General features: G+C 41.7%; 1 protein-coding gene across 1 annotated transcript in view; it reads right to left on the minus strand.

Moving 5' to 3' along the window:
• The window catches only part of FAM120A (family with sequence similarity 120 member A), a 117,915-nt gene that overhangs the window by 64,702 nt on the left and 39,433 nt on the right, over nucleotides 1-13,780 (minus strand). Inside the window, exons 4-5 of the mRNA XM_053925320.1 lie at nucleotides 7,552-7,680; nucleotides 6,750-6,846 (exon numbers count right to left, since the gene is read on the minus strand). Coding sequence (XP_053781295.1) covers nucleotides 6,750-6,846; nucleotides 7,552-7,680 — 226 coding nt within the window. The remainder of the gene's footprint in view (nucleotides 1-6,749; nucleotides 6,847-7,551; nucleotides 7,681-13,780) is intronic.

Here is a 13,780-nt window from a genome sequence, read left to right on the forward strand (position 1 = left end):
TCACTCTTGGTGTTGTGCATTCTATGGGTTTGGACAAATTTACGTAGCTATGTATCTACTTTAGAGTGCTGTATTATGAAACACGGTTTCACTACCCTAAAAATACTCTGTGCTCCTCCTATTCATCCCTCCCTCCTCTTTAATTCCAGGCAACCACTGATCTTTTTACTTTCTCCATAGTTTTCCATTTCCAGAATGTCCTATGACTGCAATCATATAGTAGCCTTTCCACACTGGCTTCTTTCACTTAGTAATTGCATTGAAGGTTACTCCATGTCTTTTCATGGCTTGACAGCTAATTTCTTTTTTGTGCTGAATAATATTCCACTATCTGGACATACTACAGCTTATGAGTCCATTCACTTACTGAAGGACATCTTGGTTGCTTCCAAGTTTTGGCAATAAAGCTGCTGTAAGTATCTGTGTGCAGGTTTTTATGTGGTTTTAAGTTTTCAGCCCTTTTGGATAAATACCAAGGAACATAATTACTAGATCCTATGGTAAAAGTATGTTTGGTTTTGAAAGAAATTGTCAAATTGTGTTCCAGTTTGGCTGTACCATTTTACATGCCCACCAACAATGAACACTGGAGAGTTCCTTGTGTTCCGTATCTTTGTCAGCATTTGGTGGTGTCAATGTTCCAGATTTTGGCCATTCAATTAGGTATGCAGTGGGAGTTCATCTCCTTTCCACTGAGGAAGGCCAGGAGGACACTGTACATGCTTTTTCAGACTCACTGGACCTTGTTTTCACTTGGACGGCTCTTTACAAATATAGTAGGATTAGCTTGTGCCTACATTCCGTGGCCTCAGGTAGCCTCTAGCATCTGTTATTTTTAAAATTCTTCTAATGATTCTAAAGCACAGTTAGGGTTTGAGAACTACTGACTCAACCAGGAAACCAAACACTGCTAACAACTCAATTTTGAAATATTTTATTTGTGCTTTCATTTAGACTAGGGATTCTCTGGTGAGATGAGATGGATATTAAGTGCTGTGATGGAAAGGACAAAATTATAATCACCTCTAGATCTCCAGTTAGAGTTTCTGACGTAGCATGGATTGGAACATTTTTTTTTTTTCACCCTGAAAAGGACCACACACTGTGCAGATTAAGCCTCATAGCAATGGGACAGGGGACTTTTGTATTTCCTTCTGTAAATTCCACACCACCAGATGACTATGTAGAGATCTGAGGTTTCCTGTATTTTTAAAATTGTAATGTATTTTTCTTTTTTCCTTATTTATTTATTTATTTATTTATTTATTTTGGTGTTCAAGTACACTTGTCTCTATTGTCACCCCACATGCACTCCTGTCCCAATTTGAGATTTTTGCAGTGCTGCCGAGGACCATGGTCTTGGAAGGAAATCACAAAGACAAAGCAGTCATTCCCCAAGAGCAATCCACATGGGCCCAGCCAAGAAGGCTTCTCTTTTGAAAGTATAGAATTCTGAGGCCAATTAAGATTCTGATATGGTAGTTCTAGGGTAAAACCTAAAATTCCAGGCAGGTTTAGAAAACTCTGGTTATAGTCGGTGGGGAAATATAGTCCCAACTATTATTCCCGTTTAGTCATACTTTAAAGCTTCTAGTATGATTCTTTAAAACTTCTTTAAAACACTGTAATATTCCAATTCCTAAAGTGATTAATACAGATTGTAATGAACAACACAGTTATGTTCTAATACTGGTTGTTCAAAATTCGGAATGTTTTCTTCTGTAAAATAATATAATGGACTATGGCCCTAGCTGGTGTGGCTCAGTGGATTGAGTACTGGCTTACGAACCAAAGGGTCACCAGATTGATTCCAAATCAGAGCACGTGCCTGGGTTGTGCGCCAGGTCCCCAGTAGGGGGTACGTGACAGGCAACCACACATTGATGTTTCTCTCCCTCTCTCCCTCCCTTCCCCTCTCTCCAAAAATAAGTAAAGAAAACGTTTAAAATATATATATAATGGAGTACAGTGGGCAAAGACGACTGATGGCCTCTACTACTTATAAGAATATATATATATTTTTTATATAAGAATATTTTTATGGACAATATATCTTGGGTTGTAACTTGGAATACCAAGAAAGCATTTCCCCCATTCCATGTTGTTGCTAGACTCTCAATTTCCATTTCAGTCCCCACTGTCTGCTTAGTTCCACAGTGGGACCTCACTGGCACGTAAAGGCAAAAATCAATGAGTGCTATATCTCCAGACTACTTTTGTTTCTATCTATACTTATCAGAAGAAAAACAACAAAAGTGATTTTTACATGAATCCCTTTCTGCTGGCTCCAAATTGTGTATATGTAACTTCAAGTAAATCTACCCTACAAATCCTGCTCCAACGTCTCTCCAATCTCATTCTGACATTCCAATCACACACAAGCCACGCTGAACTCAGCCCCACACTTCCTGCTTTTGTGCTTCTGTGCTGGGGCTTTGTGAGTGCCTTCTGGTACATTCAGATTTCTGCAATAGCCAGAAGCATCAGAAAATGCTTTGTAGGACTTCCGGCCAAGATGCAGACATAGGTAGATACACTTTGCCTCCTCGCACAACCAAAATAAGGACAAGTTTATAAACCAAAAATACCCAAATCTGCCAGAAAATTGAACAGTTATGGAAGTCCGACAACCAAGGAGTTAAATAAACATTCATTCAGACTGGTAGGAATGGGGGAGACAGGCAGCCGGAGTGGAGAGGATGCTTGGCAAGGCAGCAGCTGTTAGACTGGGCAAGAGAAGGAGGCTTGCAGAGTGGGTGGTCCCCATTTGCATGTACATAAACCGGGAGGAACAACTGGGGAGCGAGACAGACTGCGGAACCCAGGGTTCTAGTGCAAGAAAAGAAAGCTTCAAAACCTCTGGCTGTAAAACCTGTGGGGGTTGCAGTAGCAGGAGAAACTCCCAGCCTCACAGGAGAGTTCACTGGAAAGAACCACAGGGTCCTAGAACATACACAAACCCACCCAACTAGGAATCAGCACCAGAAGGGCCCAATTTGCTTGTGGGTAGCAGAGGAAGGACTTGAAAGCAGGATGAGGGCAGAGCAAGAGGCATTGTTCCCTCTCTGACACCTCCCCAACATGCAGCGCCACAAAGCAGCAACGTGGGTTGCCCTGCCCTGGCAGGTATCTAAGGCTCCACCACTTACCACATAACAGGCGAGATGAGACAAAGAAATATCACCCAAATGAAAGAACAGATCAAAACTCAAAAAAAAGAACAAAGCTACAAAGAGATAACCAACCTATCAAATAAAGAGTTCAAAACACTGGTAATCAGGATGCTCACAGAATTGGTTGAGTATGGTGGCAAAACAGAGGAAGAAGTGAAGTGTATGCAAAGTGAAATAAAGGAAAATGTACAGGGAACAAAGAGTGACAGGAAGGAAACCAGGACTCGAATCAATGATTTGGAACAACAGGAAGAAATAAGCATTCAACGAGAACAGAATGAAGAAACAAGAGTTCAAAAAAAAGAGAGGCTTAGGAACCTCCAGGACAACTTTAAACACTGAATCATAGGGGTGCCAGAAGAAGAGGAAGAGTATGAATTTGAACTTACTGGAAAAAATAATGGAGAACTTCCCCAATCTGGCAAAGGAAAGAGACTTCCAGGAAGTCCAGAAAGCCCAGAGAGTCCCAAATAAGTTGGATCCAAGGAAGCACACACCAAGGCACATCGTAATTACATTATTCAAGATTAAAGATAAGGAGAGAATCTTAAAAGCAGCAAGGGAAAAAAGGAGACAGTTACCTACAAAGGAGTTCCCACAAGACTATCAGCTGATTTCTCAAAAGAAACCTAACAGGCAAGAAGGGGCTGGAAAGAAGTATTCAATGTCATGAAAAGTGAGGACCTACATCCAAGATTACTCAATCCAGCAAAGCTATCATTTGGAATGGAAGGGCAATAAAGTGCTTTCCAGAGAAGGTCATGTTAAAGGAGTTCATCATCACCAAGCCCTTGTCATATGAAATGTTAAAGGGACTTATCTAAGAAAAAGAAGATCAAAAATATGAACAGTGAAATGACAAAAATCTCACAACTATCAACAACTGAACCTAAAAAAACCCAAAAAAAAACCTAAGCAAACATCTAGAACAGGAACAGAATCAAAGAAATGGAGATTACATGGAGTGTTATCAGCGGGGAGAGGGTAGGGACAGAATGGGGGAAAAGGTACAGGGAATAAGCAGCATAAATGGTAGGTACAAAATACACAGGGGGAGTTAAGAATAGTATGGGAAATGGAGAAGCCAAAGAACTTATATGTACGACCCATGGACATGAACTAAGGTGGGTTGGGAACGCTGGTGGGAGATGGGGTGCAGGGCAGAGGTGGGATAAAGGGTAGAAAAAAATGGCACAACTGTAATACCATAATAAATAAAATATACTTTGGAAAAAAGAAAGAAAATATTTTATAGAAGGATTTACAGGTACTTATTGCCTACATTAACCTCCCTCAAAATGTCACACTCTAAACATGCCAAATTCTTTACCAATTAGACTGCTGTTCTCTATAAAACACTGAAATGTGAAAGTGAAAATTCAGGAGTGTCAACTTCATTAATAAAATACATTGTTTCATGATCTAATAAAATATGAATGCACTTTATAAAACATTACATATTTTTAAGAAGCTCAAACTTACACCTAATTTAAAACTGATCGGCTCAGATCAAAGCCAAACATTAAATCAAGTTGTCTTTATCTTTTTACTCCTAATGCCCTCCTCTTGAATAAATGTTCGAGTCTCAAGGACACAACAATGATTGTTTAAACCACAACTGTCACAGGAGGACCAGACATCTCCTTTAAGCCAGACACAGGAGGCTTAAATACAGGAAGTGCAAAGTATGTCCTATGACCTGCTCCTTTCAGGGTTTCTTATCATTCATTCAACATTAATCATTCACTGCCTTTTCCAGCCATTCTTCCTAAAATAGTGACAGTACCTGCTATGTAATAAGCATTCATTAAAGCACTATACATATAGTTTCTCTTTTCATAGTCACATAAGTATACCACCTTAATAAAATAGAACACCTGCGACTGGGAGGGGAGGAATCAGGATGCCCACAGCCTTAGAATCCAGTCTCTCACCTGTCTCACCTGCACCTACTGGACATCCCCTGTGCCAGGAGTAAAACCGAGACACCACCATGGTATGTGTCCCCATCATGTCTTGCCTTAACCAAAGTAAAGTAATACATGGTATCAAGTCTCCTTCCTTCCAGTGCCCCCTGTCCCCCTTTCCAAGGGTATTTGTAACATTACATCATTTCACTCTCCTCATTCAACAAATTTTCACGAATTAAGTCATTCAGTCAAATACTTGCCCACTGCAGGTATAAGAGTGAAGCTGGAAGGTAAGGTCCTGGCTCCCCAAGGTTGACATTCTTGGGATTGGGAGGTAGGTGTGAGAAAGTGTAAAAAGAATTAAAGATAAGTGACATGATGATGGCCTGGTGGACTGATATAGACAAAAGACCCCAGAGAAGTGACAGTGAAGCCTAGAAATTGGAATGTCCGAAGCACAAGTCAGGGAGAGAGCTCTAAGGCCCACAGCTAGTGCAGAAGCCCCTCGGTCTGAGCCAGCGTGACACATTCCAAGAAGAAATGAAGCCAGGGCCTGGAGAGTGAAAGGCAGAGTGCAACAGGAGTCAGACTATAAGGAAGCAGGAGGGCAGCTAGGAGTTTGTTCCAAATGAGATGGGAGTGGCAGGGACCCACACATTTTTAAACACTACTCTGGCTGCTACAAAGAAAATAGTGGTTATGACAACAGAAGAGCAAACCCTGTCTCATAAGGAGGCCTCTGTGACAACCACAGTCTCAAACAAGGGGCTGACCCAGCAGAGGATGTGATCTGCACCCACTGCCCCCACCCTCCTTGGTCCCATGGCATCAGAACCATTGATACTCACTTGTCCATCACCCACCCATAGAAACAGCCATCAACAGCCAGCACTTGCCTTTTATCTCTGTGCACACCACATACATAGCACACCATTAGCACTGTGTCTGAACAGTGAATGAACACAAAGGACAAGTATTAGGGACATTTTTCAACCCTAGGATTAATCTTCTGAAATCAGTAAAAAGTCGACTTCCTCTGAGTTTCAGGAACATACTCTCTCTCATATATGAAATAAGCAACACTGGAATAACTGGCAGCATGATTTCCCATAGCTTTCCTGCTTTGTACCCTAAGAGAGGCAATCTGACTCTGGAAGGAGGCTAGTATTTTATCACCTTTCAAGAGATAGTCACTACCAAGCAAGCTTCAGGCAAACAGTTTAGAATTGTTTTTATTTTGCAATTTCAAATCTCTGAGTTAAATTTGGTCTTTTGCAAAGAAAAAGAAAAGGCAACAAAAGAGGAAACACATGTCCATACATTCATGAAAGCATTTATAGATTTGGAGGGTCTTCTATGTCCTCAGCATACTCTGCAAGAGGATACCTCAGGGACACAGAGACTTCAACATCATCACCATCTAGAACCTTTGTCCTCATGGCCTTACTTTTCTCCTCTACTTTCATTAAGTGTCTTACGTTTTCTTCTGCTCCTCAGTATTTTCAGGGATTACTAATGAGTCTGCCCAGGAGGTTCTGCTATACTTATTTGTATAACTGAAGAAATCTCCTCTGGAAGAAGAAGCCTACAAGGTTATCAGGTAAATATTTAATCTCCTTGGTTACTGCATGGTCACCATGCATCACTGAGGCCTTGACTTACTTACCTAAATAGTGTTGTGGGTGAAATGCCACAGGCTTACTAGTTGCTGAATAATATCCAATTGCTCTCTTAAATCGAATAACTTTGTCATCTGTTCTCGACTGAAATAAACATAGGAAAACCTTTGTAAATTAGCATGTCACTGGTTATGTATTTCAACATATTTTTATAATTCAGTATATATATAAACAATCCGTAGACTTCCAAGCTTGATAAGAGTTTAGAATGATATTAAAATCTTCAAGCATAATCAAGACAGCACGGCAGTTAACACAGAATCTGAAGCAGCAATCAGGGACTTTAGTTCTAGGATTTAGCCCTCAACTTCTCCAACTTCTCCTTGGCCAGGTTCCTGGTACTGCCAGAAGAGGTTTTACTTTCCATGTCTAGCAAGCAAGGCAGCTATTTTAACTCTTCAGAGAACAGAGAGAAGTCACATAAACTTCACCTCTTTTACTAATCCTGGCCCCTCAAATCCCTTACTTTCCACAAAAGGAAGAAGAAACCCCTGACCTTCACCTGAAGGAAGGACAAGTCAGAGATTCACAATTCCACTTGACCCACTTGATATGTCTGTCTTCTTAGTAGAAATCCTATCAAGTCATGATAAAAACTCCCAGAACAACAAAGACCTTACCACTCACCTCCCTCAATTCCTCCTCTGTTCAGGCCAGAGGGGAGGCTTGGAGGAGCTAGGTGAGGTGCTAGCCCTCCTGGCCATGGCCAGCTGGCAAGTGCCTCTCAAGCCCCTTCCAAACCTGGCGCACACCACTGTCCAAGTGCTACCCGGGCACCTGCATTTCTACCTGAGAATGCTGGAAAACATCTTTAGCTATGGCATCCAAGTCCGAGGTGTCCTGGATGTTGCGGACGTAGTCAGCCACAGCCTTGATCACCACATCACATGGCGGCAAGACCAGTTGGTGGGCCCGGACCTAAGAAAACAAGCACATATGTCAAAATGTTAATTCCAAACACAGGGCCCAGAAACTCCAGGTAGTGCTTCTTTCTGAGAGCCCAATTATTACCCATCTGTGAGTTTTTGAGCCCAAGAATCTGGTGCTCTGAGGTTCAAGCCCTGGATCTCCCTTTCAGTTGTTAAAATACAGCCTGGTTAGGTTAAGAAGCATCAGACAGCCTTTTGTTACTTCTGTGCCCAAGTCTGTGACCTGCTTGTGATCTGTTCCAAGCCTGAGACCCTGAGCCCTGTAACAGCCAGCACACAGCCATGGAGAAGCCACGGGCCACAGATGTGTCCTTTCTTCAAGTACCCAAATCCACTTCAGAAAGACAAGGGAGGAAACCGATCTCTTTTCCTGCTGAGGGACATGCCTGATGAAATACACATGAAATAAAGTACAGGAGTATTTTATTGTCCCAGAATAGTTGATACCAGGAAAATATAAGTAAACAGAGATATAATCATAGCTATGCCCTTGTGTTCTTAGAAACAAAGATGAATCAGGTACTAACGTTGTTTCCAGCAATAACAAAAAATTTTGAATGATAGCCAAAATGATGTCTTTATTTTCTAGTTAGTCATGAAAAGCATAAAGTTAAAAAAGAAGCAAAAAGATCTAACAGCTTTGTGCCCCCAGAGCTCTGCACTCCTGCCCATTGCCCGTGTGAATGTGGTCTGTTCCGTGGCATTCAGCTGACCTCAGGCCAAGCCTGTTACCCTGAATTATTCAGATGGGCCCAGATGGGACATTTCGGCGTCCTCTAATGTGGAAAGGGAAGCAGAAAAGCTGGTTTCAGAGATGAAGTGTGAGGAAGACTCACCAGCCATTACTCACTTTGACAGTGGAAAAAGAGCCACAGTGTGTGGTGGCCTCTAGAAGACAGAAAAGGTAGGAAATATTCTCCCTGAGCCTCCAGAAGGAATGTGGCCCTGCTGACACCTTGAATTTAGTTCAGTGAGACCCATTTTGGATTTGTGACTTCTAGAACTGCAAGATAATAAATTTGTGTTGTTTTGAGACACCACCTACAAAAGAAAACTAGAAAAGCTCAGCCTAATCAAATGGAATGGAAGAAACCTCTGGTAAAATAGATATTTACATTTTTAAGTTATCATCATGCAAATTTTCATATGCACAAGAGCACAATTTTCTTTAGGAAAAGCAATAGTTTCTTCTTGAAACAATGTTTCACATGTTTGAGCAGTTGTTCTACTCTCCTAGGAAGGTAAACCCCACATAATGGACTGCAGAGAACCACTGAAATGTCTGTGGATCTAGATCAGAAACCCATTCCCACAAACCTAGCTCCCCCCACGTAAAAATGAAAAATCTCTGACACACACCTGCTCCTCGGTGAGGAAGTCCTTGGAACAGTGCATTCCAGCCAGTCTGAAAGGCATGGAAGCTCTAATCACTCCCCACCTTCAGGGCATTTAACAGTCCCACAGTAGGGCAGGTAGGAGGGTCAGCTGCTAGCAGTCCCAAGAATGGGGAGCCAGGATCGAAACTCTGAGTGTCCTACACTCAGCAGAACACAGCATTTACCCCTCAACAAGTGCATAGCACAGGGACAGGCACAGGTATGCCTGAGGCTCTCTAACTGCAGCTGAGGGCTAGCTGGCCTCACATATTTGGTGGCACTCTAAAAGCCTAGGATTCCGTAATTATGCTGTATACAATACTGGAAAGGCTGGTCATTTTAGAAGAATTTTATATACAGAACAAAATATGACAATTAACATGTTAAGAACTGAATGTGATGGACATAGAAAGGCCAAAACATGAACAGGCTTTCCTTCAGGGATGGGGAGCTACTGGGGTGATGCAAGCTGCCTCTCCCAGGGGTGCACACATTGACACCAGGACACCATAGATAATAAATGGGCAGCCACTCACTATCCCACCCACTTCAAGTAAAAATGACAGTGTGTTGCTTTTGCTCCTGCAGATATCCTTGTCTTCATTATCGCCCCCCAAAACACTATAGGCTAAAAGATCCTTGAAGTGAACAGATCCGATAATTAAAGAGCTCCCAAATCCTTCTGAGTAAGTGGATTAAGACCACTGTAAACCTTATATCCTTTAAAATTTCCCCATGGCCTGGACTCCTTCCTCATACCCATCTATCTCTCACCCTCCCCACTTCATTACTAATATAGCCTTCCAAACTTGACTCAGGGTGAACTCCAGTATTCCTTATACTCAGGGCAGAACTTGGTGGTGATTACATAGTGGCCCCACCCCAAATTGCCCCAGGAACACCCGAGTAACAGCATGCAATGGCTTCATGCACATAAGAGGCTTTAACTTAGGAAGAAAGAGCATATGAAACAACTTCTAAAATTCAGATAGTACTAAGTTTTGTCAAAACGATTGATCATAGAATTCCATTTAGTAGTAAGATACCTGGTACATTTTGGAAATGGATATGTTTACAAACATTCAATTTACTAAAGTTTTGACACTCTTAACAACTTTTAACTTGTGTTTTCTTTAAAAACCTTGCCATTGTGTGTATAAGGGAAACCACACATTCCTGTTAGAAACTGAGTGTCATCAGAACCAATTAAATGGGAAAAGAAAAAACCCTAAAAATCCTGACTACCTTAACTAACAACTCTCTGTATGTATCTGTCTATACACATACCACACCCATATACATAAAGGTATTTATCTACCTATTGTACTTTCAACTGGAAAAAAACACATTGAGACCTGTTGATCCACACAAAGAACCATCACCTTATGTTGTTAAATCTTCCCAAAGACAGTAGAGAATAGCATCTGGCTCATCCTATTGCAGCAGTAACTACATATGAGAGTTACAGTAATCTGTCCTTGTCTATTCATAAAAACAAAACTAACACTTACACCAAATAAGTGAAGTGTTTCCTGCTTCAAGATAGTTTTCAAAATATTTTAATGTAAGTCCTGTTTCTTCTCCATTTTTCTTCTCTTTGAGCACTTTTGAATTTTGTTTTTATTTTAGCTCAAAAGTTTAAGGTTAGGAAAAAACAAGTCAAATTGCAACATGCCTAAATTAAAGTTGAAAACATGTACTTTCTATCTCCAAAGACAGACAGTAAATTCTGTTTAATTAAAAAGCAAATGTTTATGATCTAATTATGGTATGTGGTGGCAATTTCAATATTTCTTAGTCACTTGCTTTATAAAAAAAATTAAAATTTGGAGCTGGAGTGCATAAAATACCTTCTCACGTGATAGATTTTCACTTTTAGCCATCATCTTTCCTCTAATTTCCTATTTCCTACTGAAAAAATGTGTACTGCTGTCTCCCATGAGACAAGTAGGAATGGTGTGGAAGGCACTTAATGAAGACAGGTCCACCTGGGGCTTGGACTCCACAGACCTTGCTTCTGTCAGGATCTCTGAGCCAGTAGGCACCCACCTCTGCCACCCATGAAAATCCCCTGTTCCTTCTGCCACTCTTGACAGCCTCTACTTTGTATTAAGTTCTGAACCCCTCCAGAGCCCTAGGACTGGATTGGAGCAGGGGCCCAGGGCACACATGCCTGCAGTCACCTCGTCGGCCATCCTTCCAGGCCTGCCCAGATAGCTGCCAGACTTTTGCCCTAGCCCAGCAGTGGGACACCAGGGCTAACCTCCTGAACAAGCGCTCAATACAGCCATGTATCCATGGCACCAGAACTCAGTGGAAATGCCCCCAACCTACATGAGCACAGGGCAGACCCACACTATAGGAACACCAAGAGAGTCCTCAGACGCCCTATCACACATACCCTCAAAGAGAACTGCCATGAGCAGTCTTCACTGTAGCCAGTGCCAGCTACCACTTAACAGAGACAATCTGATTCTTTAGAGCAGCGGTCAACCTTTTTGGCACCAGGGACCAGTTTTGTGGAAGAATTTTCCCACGGACCGGGGCATGGAATGGTTTTGGGATGATTCTAGCACATTACATTTATTATGCACTTTATTTGTTATTATTACAAAGTAATATATAATTAAATAATTATACAACTCAACATAATACAGAATCAGTGGGAGCCCTGAGCTTCTTTTCCTGCAACTAAATGGTCCGTCTGGGGGTGATGGGAAACAGTGACAACCAAAGTGTGTTGCTTATGCCCACTCTACTCTGTAATCTCATTTTGGTTGCTGTCACCGCAGAAAACTGTGCTTCACATTGAGAGGACATTGGAAATGTAAGCAGATTTTTCAGTGCTTGTGTGGCAATTGCAGAATATTCTGCCTTGACTTTAACCCAGAACATATGGACATTTGAAGTTCTCTCAAACATATTTTTGAGGTCACCATCATTTGCAATCTCAAGCACAAAGTCGATTCACCTGGCTCATTCACAACTGGATGAGCAGACCTATTCCTTCCCAGTCTGGGGCTCTTTTGTGGTTGGGCAGTAACGCTCAAACTCTTCTGAAAGCTGAGATAGGTGACCATGCACCAGCTGGGAGAAAGAAGGCCTTGGCTCAGTCTCTTTCAAAATCTCTGCTAATGTTTGAAACATGTCAAAAATCCCCATGTTTACTCATCACCCCCATAATTCCAGTTTGGCTTTGAATGCAGCCACTTTATCTGCCAACTTGAACATGGTTGTTGTTGTCCCCAAAGTGACAGACTGAGTTTGTCGGGCATGTTGAGTATGTCACACAAATAAGCAAATTTTGTGACCCAGTCTGTGTCACTGACATGTGCTGCCAGTGGTGACTGTTTTTCTAATAAAAGAAATCTGTGAAACGGCTCTCATAACTCAGAAACTGGCCAATGCCTTTAGAAAGCCATCCCATTTCTGTGTATAAGAGAGGACGTGTGTGCACTGTGTCCATCTCCTCACAGAGCTACACAGACGGACATGAATTAAGGGAATGTCTGACCTTAGTACATGCCCTTATCTAAGGCACTTTAATGCGTTTGACAATTTACTTGGCATGTACTTTAATGTGTGTTTGACAATTTTAATCACATCCTGCAAAACATTGTTAAGTTCAGGTGACATTTTTTGGCTAGGCAGCATTTCCCTATGGATGACACAGTGTGTTGATTCACATTCATAAGAGATCTCTTTGACCCAAGTAGTAAAACCAGAAAGCTGTCCAGCCATGGCAGCCACTCTGTCCATTACTATACCAACACAATTCAGTTTTCCTGATATGTAATCATGCAAAGACTTGAAAAGGATTAAACACAGGAGCTAAGAAACACCTGCATTATAAGAATGCCTGTGCTCTGGCTGGTGTAGCTTAGTGGATTGAGCGCAGGCCTATGAACAAAAGGGTTGCCAGCTCGATTCCCTGTCAGGGCACATGCCTGGGTTGCAGCCAGAACCCCAGTGGGGGGCACATGAGAGGCAACCACACATTGATGTTTCTCTCCCTCTCTTTCTTTCTCTCTCCCTTCCCCTCTGTCTAAAAATAAATAAATAAAATGGTAAAACAAAACAAAACAAAACAAAACAAACAAACCCAAAACTCTTCCATATTCCTAAAAGCAAAATAATGAAGGGTCCCTACTAAAATTCAAATTTTACTATTTGCTAGTATTTCACTGCTTGTAGTTCTGTAGTCTCTTCACAGCTGTGAATCATTTAAATAGTACAAAGTAGTAATCGTATTATATTTCAATCAAATTACACCCACCATGCCACAATGGCAAAGGATTCAATTAAAAATCCAAGATTCTCTTGCAGGTGATATGTTGATTCAAATTTTTAAAAATGTACCACAAGAAAGGGTAATTTTGACAGATTCTTAACTGTTGCATGATGGAAATGAAATGTCTGTAATAAAATGGCAGGTCCCTCATCCGAAGGGAACAGCTCACTTCCCCAGTAAATGCCCAGGTCTGCACATCTGAAGCATGTGTTGGCTCTCCCTGGCTGGGTTGCTCGGATGGAGCATTGTCCCGTATACCAAAAGTTTGAGGGTTTGATTCCCAGGCAGGGCGCACACAGGAGGCAGCCAATCAATGTTTCTCTCTCACATCAATGTCTCTCTCTCCCATCGATGTCTGTTTCTCTCTCCCTTCCCTTCTTTCTACAATAAACAAAACCTCGGGTGGGGATTAAAAAAAGGTC

Source organism: Desmodus rotundus, chromosome 1 (assembly GCF_022682495.2).
Source record: "Desmodus rotundus isolate HL8 chromosome 1, HLdesRot8A.1, whole genome shotgun sequence".
NCBI lineage: Eukaryota > Metazoa > Chordata > Mammalia > Chiroptera > Phyllostomidae > Desmodus > Desmodus rotundus.